This window comes from Chamaea fasciata, unplaced genomic scaffold (assembly GCF_029207755.1).
Source record: "Chamaea fasciata isolate MVZ Bird 193981 ecotype frontalis unplaced genomic scaffold, bChaFas1.0.hap1 SCAF_41, whole genome shotgun sequence".
Lineage (NCBI taxonomy): Eukaryota > Metazoa > Chordata > Aves > Passeriformes > Sylviidae > Chamaea > Chamaea fasciata.
This window is the reverse complement of record NW_027094126.1, coordinates 375,391-388,645: the sequence shown is the minus strand read 5'-3', so window position 1 is coordinate 388,645 and position 13,255 is coordinate 375,391. Positions and strand designations below refer to the sequence as shown.

Genomic DNA, 13,255 nt, shown 5'->3' with positions numbered 1-13,255 from the left:
GCTGCCACGTCTTCCCTATATTTATTTTCATGTTTGTTGGGAAAACTCGATAATATTTATGGATAGCCTCTAAGTCCAGAGTTATTAGGTTTTTAATTACTTAACCACAAAATAATTTTATTTTTCATGATAAAAACTCACTCTGTATCTTCTTATTAGTGGCAGTTTCCCATGTCACAAGCCCTTGGGAAGCCGGGATCGTTGCTCACGAGGAAGCAGGGAAGAATCCGTGTCTTTCTGGAGCTATTTTTGAAGCTGAGAGAGGAGGGGAGAACGCAGCCATCTGGCAAAGTATTCCTGCAAAACCTGGAAAGCCCATTTTTTTTCCTTTAGAGCATCCCAGTGGCAAACTGGGATAAAGGGGGCTGTACCTTTGGCTGAGGCTAATTAATAATTAATAGAGCCTGGGAAGTGTTTGGTACAGGTGGAAGGAGCTGGTAATGATCTTCCCACATCCTTTCTGTGAGCTAATTCCCACCATGAAAATACAGGTGACACCTACACTGTTCAGAGAGTTGGATATTTTAGGGTAGCACAAAGTTGGGTTGGGGTTTTTTTTTAGGATGCAGGAAGGGTGATGGAATCCTGTGACAACGGTTTTCCGCTCGTTGCCTGACTGGGAGCGTGTTTGTGTGATGATATTTGAATGGTTTTGATTGAATGTTTATATATTTTTGTGCATCATCCATATTTAGATATAATTCAGGGTAGAAGTGTTGGGACAGTTGTGGTGTTATGGGTGATGAATGGAAGTGCCTGCCTTACTGGCAGCTGGATTTGGGGTGGCACCCACCTCCATCCTTCCTCCTGCTGGGGCTCATTTTTTGGGACTCTGCCTCCTTGCAGGGTGCTGATCCAGGACAGGATCCAGCCAGGAATGCTGCTGCTGTGTTAACAATAATTGGCTTAAATTCCCAGTGAAAAGGGAACGTGAGCACCTGTGCTGGGGTCGGGGTGTGGAGCTGGCACCCCTCGTGCTCCCCTTCTTGCCACCCCTCTCCTTCCCTCCGTTCCTCTGGAGCGGCGCATGGTCTATTTTTAAATCTTGCTGGGCTCTGTATTGCGGCATTTCTCTTCCTGAATTATTTATCAGGGATTGGAGCTGAATGGAGCGCGCTACGTTTTCCCTGCTCGCTGCTGCCCACGTGTCTGTCTTGAGCCATTGACAGATTTGGTTCATGTCAAACCACGCCAGGCCCGGCTTGGAGAGGGGCTGGAGGGGTCGAGGGGTCTCAGGCCAGGCCTGGACCCTCTGGATCTGCAGGTATTTGATGCTGGAACAGACAGAGAAGGAGTGGTTGCCATGCTGATGAATCCACAGCTGAGGCAGGTTTGAATGGAAAGGCCCTTTTTAAAATAGAAAGTGGAATTAAAATTCTTCGTGCTGCCTGCGAAGCGTCACCTCGGCGCACGTGCCGAGGAAAACACGGAATCGGAGTGTGGGCACGGGGGACTCGGGAAGGTCCTTGACTCTCCGTGTGGTTCTGTGGTGTCTGTCCGAGTGCTCCGTGTCCTCGCTGGCACCTGGCAGCACCTGACGTTGAGTCACACCAGGCAGCTCCTCCCTGCAGTCCGTGTGCTCCTCGTTGTCCTTGGAAGCAGATGCTGTCTGGCTGGAGCGTGGTTCTACCTGTGCATCCCAGTGATTAATGCTGGGAATGGCAGCTGCTGGATCCTCAGCAAGGTCAGGTCCATCCCACGGAATAGCTGAGATCCAGCTCCTTGAGGATTTTCCTCTCCCTCGTCCCCGTGGTGCTGTGGGGGCTGAGGCTGAGACGTGAGGCTGTGCCAGATTTGGGGCTTTCCCCCTTTCCAAGGGGAGAGGGGATTAATTCTCTGCTCTGTGTGGGTCTGTGGATGCATGGAATTCCTTTGGCAAAGCTCTTCTCCCTTTCCAGCCGCTGTCTGTCTCTGGGAGATCCCAGTCCTGTCTGCTGGTGGGGTCTTGCACCAGTGCCACCCCACTGGTTTAATGTCACAAGTCTTGACTTTTCCCTCTTCCAATGGAATTTATCCACTTCCTAATTGCCACGTTTCCTCTCCATGGGAGCTGGGCTGGCAGACAGTGCCTGGGCTCATCCATACGTGTCTGCCAGGGAAGGAGGGAATGTCTCCTTGCTTTTCCCTTTGTTTCCTCCTGGCTGTGACTGTTGGGCACTGGCAGCATCCCTGCCAGCCAGGAGCACCGGCAGTACCTGGAATTGCTGCATCTTCCCCGTCCTCGCTTTCCCTGACCCAGTTTCACCGTGTGGCTGCAATTCCAGAGCTGAGGGCTCTCAATCTGAGAGGCAGGAACTGCTCCGTGGGGCTTTGTCCACACTGCTGGGGCTGATTCACTTTTCATCCTCATCCTCCTTCCGCCCAGGATTTGCTGTCTCCCGTGCAGGAGAGGGATGCGGCTCAGGGAATCCTCTTGCACACGCTGTGCTCCATGAAGATGAAACGCTGCCGGCTCACAGTGATGGGCAGGGATTTTGGGAAGAGCTGGATGAGCCTGCAGGAGGCTGCACCTGTGCTGTCTGGGGCAGGTGCTCATGTCCTGAGGCTGGAGGCTTTCACATTCCAAAATCTGCTGATCCACCTGCCCGAAAGCCAGAGATCAGGTCTGCAGGCTTTCACTGAGCTTCTCTTCCTCCTTTAACTACAGACAGTGGGGCCTCAACAGAGGGTCTGAAGCTGATGCTTCTTTGAAAACAGGGAGATCTGGAAGAAGAGGAGGGCAGCATCCTGAGTTTTCTCCTTTTACAACCACTGCAGGGCTCCAGCACCCATCCCTAGTGATCCTGAGGCTGCCTCTGACCACAGGATGCCCCTTAGCAAAATAAAACTGTGGCTTTACTGGGTTGGGGGCAATTTGAAGGTGCTGTGTGGGGCAGTGATCCTTGCCCTGGGAATGCTTCCTCTGCCTCTTCCTGTCACTTCTTCACTTGGGAAATATCTCCTGGAGCTGCTTCAGAGCTCAGGGCTCCAGGTTTAACACTCCAGGGCGCCAGGAATAACCAACCCCCAAAGAGATGGATTAAGAAGGGGGTAAAAGCTGGTGCTGAGCTGCTGGGCTGCCACAGGGAGCCACTCTGAGCACACACTGCCAGCCACGGCTCGAGCCCGGCTCCTGCTGAGCCATCCCGGGGCTGCTGCAGCCGCAGGCGCTGCCTCTGGAGCTCCTGTGCAGCAGCAGTACCTGAGCTCAGCTGAAGCTCCTCATCCTCCTTAGGTTGAGCTCAGCTGAGGCCCCCCTCGTCCTCCTTAGACTGAGCTCAGCTGAAGCCCCTTGTCCTCCTTAGACTGAGCTCAGCTGAGGCCCCTTGTCCTCCTTAGACTGAACTCAGCTGAAGGCCCCTCATCTGCCTCCCCTTGAGCTCAGCTGAGGCTTCTCATCCTCCTTAGGCTGGGCTCAGCTGAAACCCCTCATTCTCCTTAGACTGAGCTCAGCTGAAGCCCCTTGTCCTCCTTAGACTGAACTCAGCTGAAGGCCCCTCATCTGCCTCCCCTTGAGCTCAGCTGAGGCTTCTCAGCCTAATGAGGCTTCTCATCCTCCTTAGGCTGGGCTCAACTGAAACCCCTCATTCTCCTTAGACTGAGCTCAGTTGAAGCCCCTCATTCTCCTTAGGCTGAGCTTAGTTGAAGGCCCCTGGGCCACCTCCCCTTGAGCTCAGCTGAGGCTTCTCTTCCTCCTTAGACTGAGCTCAGCTGGAGCCCCTTGTCCTCCTCACCCTGCTCAGACTGTGGTGCCTGTTTCTCAAAGAGCCTGTGAGGCCGTGGTTTGGTTTTCTTGTCCAGGTACCTTCAAGTTCTTTGCAGAATTGAAAGGAAAGAAACTTGAAGTGGCAGACATAAAAGGAACTTGGATCCTTTGGATCTGTCTTCCTTGCACCTTTTGGTTGGAAAATCTTGTGCAACATCCCTGGAGCCTTTGCATTCCAAGGTGCAGATTAATCGAGACCTTTGACAACTCTGCAATAGCATTGCAGGTGACTTTTGTCTTCTTATCCCTCATAATTCCTTTCTCTCCCATCTTCCATCCATGGGATGTGGAGAGGAGACTTCATTGCAGCCTCTGTGCCTGCAGAATCGTCAGGCCTGGGCTGGAAAACCCCTTTCTGGGGAAAACTGAAACAAGTGAAAGGTTTCGAACGCCTCTGGGGCCATTTGCATTTCTTGTTTTCTGTCTCTCCGTATTTAATCACCAATAAATAAGCGAGAAAAAGAAAAAACTGCGTTGAAATGAAACCATTAACAAAGCAGCCCCTCGGAAAAGTTATGGCAGCAGTGACAGGAGCCGAGCAAGGCTGGCTGTGACCTACCCGGGCAGGCGTGAGGTGTTTTCCATGCATGTGAATCCTTCTGGAGGCTGCTGATGCCTTGGGCAGTATCTGCTATCCCTTCTTTTTTTTTTTTTTTTTATGGAATCATGGAATATTCTGAGTTGGAAGGGATCCTGGAGGATCATTGATCCCAACTCTTGGCCCTGCACAGACACCCCAATAATCCCACCCTGTGCCTCCCTGGGAGCAGTGTCCAAAGGCTCCTGGAGCTCTGGCAGCCTCAGGGCTGTGCCCATTCCCTTGGGCAGTGCCTGAACCCTCTGGGGGAAGAACCTTTCCTGATATCCAGCCTGACACAGCTCCTGCCATTCCCTGAGGTCCTTCCCCTGGTCACAGGGAGCAGAAATTGGGAGCTGCCCCTCATGTGAGGCTGCAGCCCCCAAGGAGCGTCCCCTCAGTCTCCTCCAGCTGAACGAGCCGAGTGCCCTCAGCTGCTCCTTGTGTGACTCCTCCAGACCTTTCCCCATCCCTGTGTCCCCCCTTTGAACCCTCCCCAGTATCTTTAGACCTTTTCCGTGTTGTGGTGCCCAAACTGCCCGCAGGACTGGAGGTGAGGCTGCCCCAACCCAGAGCAGAGTGGGACAATCCCTTCTCTCAGTGCCCAGTGATGCTGGCCCCGATTCCCCCAGGAGCTGGTGACCCTCCTGGCTGCAGGACACGCTGCTGGCTCATCCCCAACTCCCCATCCAGCAGGGACCCCCGTGTCCCTCCCTGCTCAGCTCCGGGGTTGGCAGGGGCCGGATGCTGCGTCTTTTACGGCGCCTCGGGGCTGCGCGGAGGCAGCTCCATTGAAGATTTGCAGGAGAGCAGGAGGGGGGTGTGGATGTGGCTATTGGCAGAGCTGTGCTGACATCCCTGGGAACAGCTGGGATCTGCTCCGCTGCCGAGCCGCCTGTCAGAGCCCCGAGCTCGCCGGAGCAGCCGCAAAGATCGCGAGCTGGGTTTGTTTTTTAATTTTATTTTTTCATTCGGGAGAGCTGGCGGAGGCTGCCCGGGAGCCAGATTATCCTGGCAGAATTCCTCTTGAACTGGGCACGGCCATGGAGTCTCCGTTGAAATCGGGAAACAGCTGACGTGCTCAGAGTGCAGAACCACCACGGTGAGTTTATTTTTAGAAGGAGCTTTTTTAATTATTTGGGGGCTCGAGAAAAAGGAAGATTGATCCGAGTTTTCTTTTCCCCTCCCCGGTGCAAAATGCAGCGTAAACGTGGGGGAACATTTCAGGGATGGGGACCTGGCAGTGTCCCTCTCCCCCGTCGGTAAGTGGCAGGATTTCTGCTGCTGGATGGGGGTTAATTTAAAATGGAGCTGGACGAAATGAATATGTGGCTCTGAGATCCCAGTCAAGACTTGGGGAGTGTGAGATGAGCTCTCCTCTTCCTCCTTTTGTGCTGCCGGGGGGGATGCACCTACGGAGAGAGAGGGAATCCCCGGTCGGCATCCTGTGCTCTGCCATGTCATTAAGGAGTTCCCCTGACAGCATCATGGAATCTCCTTGTGCTCCAAGCGTCTGCAGCTTGCTCCTGGGTACTTCCCGTTGTTTTGCAAAGGCAGAGCCTTCCCAGCTCTTTTGTTGGGGTTATATTTTAATGGATTTACTTGTTCGGAGCTGGCTAGTTGATGGGGAATGTTGGCTACTCAGCTGGCTTCGTGCCATGTGACGTTTTTTCGGGGTGGCTTATGCAATTTGGTGTTCTGTAGGACGGTGCTTGTGTTCACTGATACATTAACCCCATTTTAAAATTAATTTAAACCCCTCACTGAGTTGGGTTTAGTGGACTCAGGAGGTTGGATTGACTTTTCCCCCTCCTCTCACATGTCCATTGTCCGGTTTTACCTAACATCCAAGAAGTTATGCTCTCTTCATTCCAGATTTAGTGCTGGGAGCTGTTTTTTAGGGGGATTGAGGTGTGGTTATTGTACTTTGGAATCTCCTCAGACTTCACACTCAATCCCAACTTCTGCTGGCAACCGACAAATAAAGTTGAGGTTTTTCTTTGAATCTTTATTTCCCCTTTTTTTTTCTATGTTCAAATCCGTTTCTGGCTCCCCCCTGGAGAACACCCAGTGTCTGCCATGTGATGAGCGGCTCTGTGTCATGGGGAAAAGCGGGAGCAGCACCTGGAGAGCAGGAGGAAGGATAGAGATAACGTTCCTTCCTTGTGCCTTCCTCCCATGGAGGTTCTCTGGGAGTTGTGTTGCTTTGGGGCTGATAAACAAAGTTTAGGGATGTGCTTTGCCAGCCAGGTCAGCTCGGGAAGAAGGTGAGGGAATTCCTTGTTCCCTCATCCAGATTTTTAATGCTGCTGCTCCTGCCTGGCACAGGCTCGGCACCAGGAGCAGGTGCCAGCAGGAGAAGAGTTTTTTTATGTTTTCCTGCTTGGTACCTCTGGTGCAGGTGCCTCATTAAGGATGAGCTGGAAGGAATTCTGCTTGGGGTTCTCTGAAAAAAAATAATCAGGAGCTGTCCCAGGGATTTCTGCTGAGCCATGGAGGGGTTAACAGAAATCCCTGCTCAGTGCTGTCCTATTGCATCCTGACACTGTGGAAAGTAGGTGGATAATTCCTTGCTCGCTTTTCAGGAAACCCCTGTGGTGGACAGCCCTCATTAATTGTTGCTGGGAAACTGCTTTGACGTCACCGGAGCAGTTCCCTGCTCTTGGGGATGGATACAGGAATAGCTCGTGATGAGGAAGTGGGAAGTGGTGTGAAATGGAGCAGGGAGCTCTTGACAGGGGATTCTCATCCTGCATTTCTTTCCTCTCTCCCATAGTTCCGCGCAGGAACCCGCAGGAACTGTCCACAAACCTTCAGTGCTGCACTGGGAGCGGCACTTCCTTCTCCAGGAAGCCCTTCGTTCTCCAGGGCTGTGGCACTGATGATCCTTCGCTTTTTAATGGATTTTTGGGGGTTCTTTTGGTGTTGGTTTTGGGGTTTTTTTTTTCCTCCCCCAGATTTTGGAAACAAGGGGTGAGAAGGTTATTGCTCAGCCTAAAGCAGCTCCCAAAAATCAAAGGAAAAGAGAGCAGCAGGATCGCTGTTTCCTTTCTTTCTAACATCAAATCAGTCATGTCTCTTTTCCTACCTGAGGGGGAGAGCAGGGCCCTTGGTGCTGGCAGCTCCAGGTTCAAACAACTTGAAATTAAAACTGTTTAACCCCACTTTCCTTAGCGAAACGTTCCTTAGGACCATTTCACTCCTGGGGTTTTGTGCACTTGGTTCCTTTCTCCCTGTGTTAACCTGTCAGTATCTGGGAGAATGTGGCACAGGATAATTGTAGCAGGAATTCTCCGTGTTTGCTTTTCCACACATGGAAATTAGATTTAAGCCAAGTTTTCCCATCCAGGTCACAGTATTTAAGAGATTTTTTGTACCCAGTGCTGAAGAGCAGCAGAGAACAGCTGTGGCTCAGGTGTGCCCAGGTGAGATCAGAGAGGGCTTGAAAGGGGAGGAAAGTGGAAGAAAGGATCTGAGTATGGAATCCTGGAATGGTTTGGGTGGGAAGGGACCTTAAAGCTTATCTCATTCCATCCCCTTGCCATGGAGGGAACACCTCCCACTAAACCAAGCTGCTCCAACCTGACCTTGGACACTTCCAGGGATCCAGGAGCAGCTCCAGCTTCTCTGGGCAACCTGTGCCAGGGCCCCCCTACCCTCACAGGCAGGAATTTCTTCCTGAAAAAAAGAAATATCAATGTTTATAAAACTTGTATCCACCTTTATGCAATTCCTGGGTATCACATGGAAATTATTTTGGCAGTCCTGGTCACGCTCCTGGAATAGGGTGAGAACAAGTTGATGCCTCTCCTGAGTTTAGTCCTTGCCTTGATGGTGATGAGGGAAGTAACAAAATATCAGAGTATTTTATTCCTCCTGTAGTGATGTTGTGCTTTGAGATGTTTTCCACAAGGAAACCTCCCGATTCTCCAGAATCCGCTTCGCCTCACCTGCATTTCCTGTCTCCTTGTTCATATAAGGTTATTTCCCCCCTTTTCACCTGGAGTCAAACCCTTCCATCTGCATCATAATTTCAGAATTTGATGTCATGTGGGGGTGGAGATTAGGATTTAAAGCAATGACTAAGCACAGGGACTGTGCTGGCAGAGACGTCCGGCCTCCTGTGGGGAATCTTGCTGGGTTTTGTAAGAGCTGTAAGGGAGGGAGGAATTCAGTCCCTCTCCAACTGATAATAAGGAGTAAGGGGAGAATTCAGGAGAGGTGGCTTTGAAGTTGGAGTTGATGAGTGTTTCTGGTTTTGGGGTTTCTCACTGTACCAGGTGCTTGTCCTCATGGGAGCTCCTACCTGACTGGGAGCAGGAGGGAAGGGGAGTGAGCTCCAAAGGTTCTTTACCTGTCGGAATTCCAGCTGAGCCTGCAGACTTTTCCCAGGGTGCTGGGGCTGCCCCTGGCAGCCATGCTGGTGCAGTGATATTTTACCTGAGCAGAGCTCAGGATGGAGCTGTTGCGGGAGCTTTTATCATATCGACAGATCCTTCCATCCCATCCTCTTGTTGCACCTGCCGGCTGCCCCTGATCGTCCCAGCCGCTCTTCCCTGGCCGAGGAGGAGCCACTGGGACAATCCCTGGCCACGAGGAAGGCCCCGCAGAGCCCGAGGGGCTTCGTGGCTGGAATGGCAGCCCCCTCCCCACCCCACCGCCTCCACTTTTCCCAGTGCTGAGCCTTTTCCGCAGCCGCGCCGGGGAGGGAGAGGGGGGGGACCTGAGTCACCCCCGCCCCGTTGCCCCTGGCGACAGGGCCCCGTTGCCATGGAGCTCGGCTCCCCATTGGCTGCCGGGCAGCCAATCAGCGAATTGCTCGCCAGAGCATCACTGGTACCCAGCGGGAGGGCGGTGATGGCGGGTGGGTGGTGGGTGCTGCTGCCCCCAAACAGGGCACAGGGGAACGCTGTGGGGTGCCGGAGGGGAATCATGGCGTGATTTGGGCTGGGAGGGGTCGTAAAGGTTGTTCTGTGTCATCTCTGCCAGGGACGTGGCCCTGTTGCATGTCCCTGTTGAATGTTCCGTGGAGTGAGTGTGGGAAAGCCAAACCAGAGGTGGTTGATAACCGAGGGAAGTGGAGGGAAGGGAGGCAGGAGTCTTGGAAGCCAGGTGGGAATGCTGCAGCACTGACGCTGCTTCCTGTGGTCATGGCTTGGGCAGGTGCTGGGAAGGTGAAGCCCACCTGGAATCCTGGGACCCCAAGGATCGCTGAGTCCCGCTCCCAGCCCTGCCACAGGACACCCCAACAATCCCACTCTGTCCCTGGGAGCGGTGTCCAAACACTCCAGAAGCTCTGGCAGCCTCAGAGCCTTGCCCATCCCTTGGGGAGCCTGGGCAGTGCCCCACCACCCTCTGGGGGAAAACCTTTTTCTGATATCCAACCTAAACCTCCCTTGACACAGCTCCAACCTTTCCCTCAAGTCCTGGGTCACGAGAGAGCAGAGTGGTGCTCATGAGGAAGCTGCAGATTGGGATGAACAAGTCAAGTGCCCTCAGCTCCTCCTTCCAGACCCTTCTCTATCTCCATGTCCTTGTTTTGGGTGCTCTCCAATAGCTTTAGATCCTCTTACACTGTGGCACCCAAAACTGCCCTAACAGGACTGGAGGTGAGGCTGTCCCAGAGCAGAGCAGGACAATCCCCTCCTTCAGCACCTGTTTCCTTAGCCCTGAAACCTGACAGGGAGAGGCTGAGGCACCCCAGGCCCCTCCATCCCCACCCCAGACCCCTCCATCCCCACCCCAGACCCTTCTATCCCCACCCCAGATCCCTCCATCCCCACCCCAGACCCCTCCATCCCCACCCCAGACCCCTCCATCCCCACCCCAGACCCCTCCATCCCCACCCCAGACCCCTCCATCCCCACGCCAGATCCCTCAGACCCCTCCATCCCCACCCCAGACCCTTCTATCCCCACCCCAGATCCCTCCATCCCGCTGCAGCACCCGAGCCGTGTGTGGGCAGCTGCACCCAACAGCCATATGTCTCCTTTGCATCCTCATTTAGCTCAGAAGCAGGTCTGTTCCCTGAGAAACAAGGCCAGGAAGAGAGTTTATTTAGCAGGAGCTTCCTGCCTTTCCCAGATCTGCTGTGGGATCCATCTGAACTGGAAATGCAGAACTTTCTTGCTTTCATTCCCTGCTGCTGCTGCTGCATTCCCGGGGCTCGGCAGCTGCAAACTGCGGGTGGCAAGGAGGCAGCAGAGGTGGAATTCCATGTTCCTTTCTGGAGTGAGGAGGAGGATTTAAATGTGTCCCGACTCCCTGGCCCTTGGCCAGCATTCCCAGTATGCCCAGTCAGTGCTGTCACTGACCCAGTTGCTTTGCCAATCCCCAACCCCAACCCAAAACGGGAACGACACCTCCCCCACCTCCTCCCTTCCACCTTCTCCCACCTTTGCTCCATCCTCTCTTCCTGACACGGATTTTTGCCTTGCATCCGTGGTAATTTTTTTGCTCTCTGCCAAGGCCCAGCTCCATCCCACCCACCCTCCCTGAGTCCCTCTGAACTTCCACACTCTCCACAAGCCCCGTCTGTCACCGTCACTCGTGTCTGCCACCCCCTCGCTGCGTCCCACGGCTGCCCGAGGCAGCGGGGCTGATTCATTCATCCCGCAAGGAAATCCTCCTCTGGAAAGCAGCAGTGCCCAGATCTTCCCCGGATTCTGCGTGCAGGGAAATGTCCTGGAGGCTGCCTGGCGGGGACGGAAGCTGTGACAGGAGGGGGCAGCTGATAAATGTCACTTTCTGTGGCTCTGAGTCGTCTTTTCTGGGAGATCTGATAATAATCCCCGTGTGATGCTGAAGTTACGTTGCAGCACGACGGGAAAGATCCTGTTATCTTTCTTAAATTTGGCTGAGGTGTTTGGCTTGGGGGGAAAAGCTTGTTAGAGGGTGGGTGGTGCAAAGGGAATGAGCTGTACAAAACCTGCTCCTTTATTTGAGTGTCATGTGTGCAGTTCCGGTGCTGCCTCCTCCCTCCCTTCCCCAAAATCTGCTCCAGATCCTCTCGGTATGTTTAAGCCCGTGGCCTGGGCGTGAGCCTGGAGCAGTTTCCTACAGTGTGGAGTGTTTTTGGGGTGGGGGGAGGCAGAGTTTACCACCTTCACCCCCTGCATAATCCTCCCACAAATGAGGCACACCAGGCAGAGTGTTCCCTTTTCCCTTCCTGACCTAATTCCTGTCGGAGCAGCGTGGGATTCCCTCGTGTGGGGCTTGTCACACTGTGCAGCATCCCTGGGAACACCACTGCTGGATCTCAGCCTGCTGCTGGAGGATGGATGCTTTCCCTGCACCAAATTTTTGGGATGTTTCCCACCCACTTAAGCTGCTGCTTAGCCTTGAGTTCAGTGACTTTTCCCTTTCCTGGCTGTCCCAGGTGTGGCTCTGGACTGGCAGCAGCCTCACTCATGGCCAGCTTTGAGCAGGTGGTGATGGAATACAGGAAGCTGAGGTGGCCGAGCTGCCTCCCTGTGTCAGTCCTGTCCCATTGTCCCACTGGATCTGGCATTTTCCAGCCACCCCAGGGCACCTGCCCTCCATGTCATAACAAATTTGTTAAAACTCCTGTAAGAATCCGTGGGATGGAGGCAGTTCACTGCATTCTCCTGCTTTCTGTGTCTGGAACCAATTCCAGTAACTGCATAAATGTCAAATACACGTTTTGTGTTCAACAGCTTCACAAATTAAAGAGGAATAGTCCAGGAATATCAGCTGTTCCCTGTGTCCTGGCACTCCAGTTCCTGATGAGCTGTAGGGGCAGGGCTGATGTTTTGATTGCAGATGATCAAATTAGAATTAACAATTAATTTGATGAGCAGGTCCTAGGTGAGGGACTCAGCACACCAAAGCACAGGCACTGCCCTGTCCAGGCCCCACACTAATCCAGAGATGCTTCCAGGGGCTGCCTGCTTCTTGCTAATCAAAGGGAAGCAATTAAACACAACTTTATCAGGAATTTTTGTCTTAATGTGTAATTTGAGTCCCACTCGTCCTGAAGTATCTGACCAGCAGGAGATATCAGGGTTACCTTATCTCACAGAGCATGTTTGGAGTACAAGGCTGTTTTCTCACTGAAGATTTGACTGATTACAAAGAGAACTGGGCTGGGATTTGGGGAAATGCAGATTTTTGGTGGTGGTTTGCCCTGGGGCAGAGCACAGCTCTGGTTGCTGGAATTGATTTCACCTGTGTGATGTTTGCTGGTTTAGAGCTGCCCTCAGTCTCACTCTCTGCATCACTCACCTGCCTTGGGACCTCTGTTCTACCTCAGGGACTTTTTCCAGCCCTGGCAGCTCCAAAATCCTGGCAAGAACCATGGAGCTCCTGGTGTGCTCGAGCTGGGGCTGCACCCAGGGGTTGAACGGGTGGCCTTGCTTCCAGTGCTTGGTTTGGGATCCGTGCACGAGGTGGATTTCAAGAAATTTCCAACCTCTTTGTGTCCAGAGAGAATCTCTGTGCACCCCTGACCTGCCCTGTCCCTTGTCCTGCAGGTGCCCGTCGCTGCATCGGAGGGCTCTGAAGATGTCCAACAGCAACACGGCACAGGAGTCCCTAGAAATTATGAAGGAATCAGAAAAGAAGGTGGTTGAGGAATCTGTGAACAAAACCAAATATGTATCCAGGTCACCAAGCAAGGAGGAGGTGGAGAAAGATGGGGGGGAGGAGGTCAGCGTGCGCCAGGAATCTCAGGTGAGTGTGGGCAGTGAGAGCTGGGCCCTCACCTGCGGGTTTCCATCCCTGCCCAAAGGATCCAGAGCCTGTGCCCCCTTTTCCACCACACTGTGCAGACTGCTCCCTTCCTCTTTAGCTGAATCTGTCCTGGCCTGAGTGATTGAAATATTCCCTGTGCCTGGGAGTGGAATAACTGAGATATTCCCTGGGGGACACTCGTGCTCTGTCCCCAGGTTCTGGTGCCAGGGCTGTCACCTCCC

At 53.3% G+C, this 13,255-nt stretch overlaps 1 protein-coding gene across 1 annotated transcript in view; it reads left to right on the top strand.

Annotated features, from left to right (window-relative positions):
* The first annotated feature begins 9,179 nt into the window (after positions 1-9,179).
* Positions 9,180-13,255, top strand: part of R3HDM2 (R3H domain containing 2) — a 20,451-nt gene continuing 16,375 nt past the window's right edge. Inside the window, exons 1-3 of the mRNA XM_066207278.1 lie at positions 9,180-9,186; positions 10,090-10,279; positions 12,815-13,013. Coding sequence (XP_066063375.1) covers positions 9,180-9,186; positions 10,090-10,279; positions 12,815-13,013 — 396 coding nt within the window. The remainder of the gene's footprint in view (positions 9,187-10,089; positions 10,280-12,814; positions 13,014-13,255) is intronic.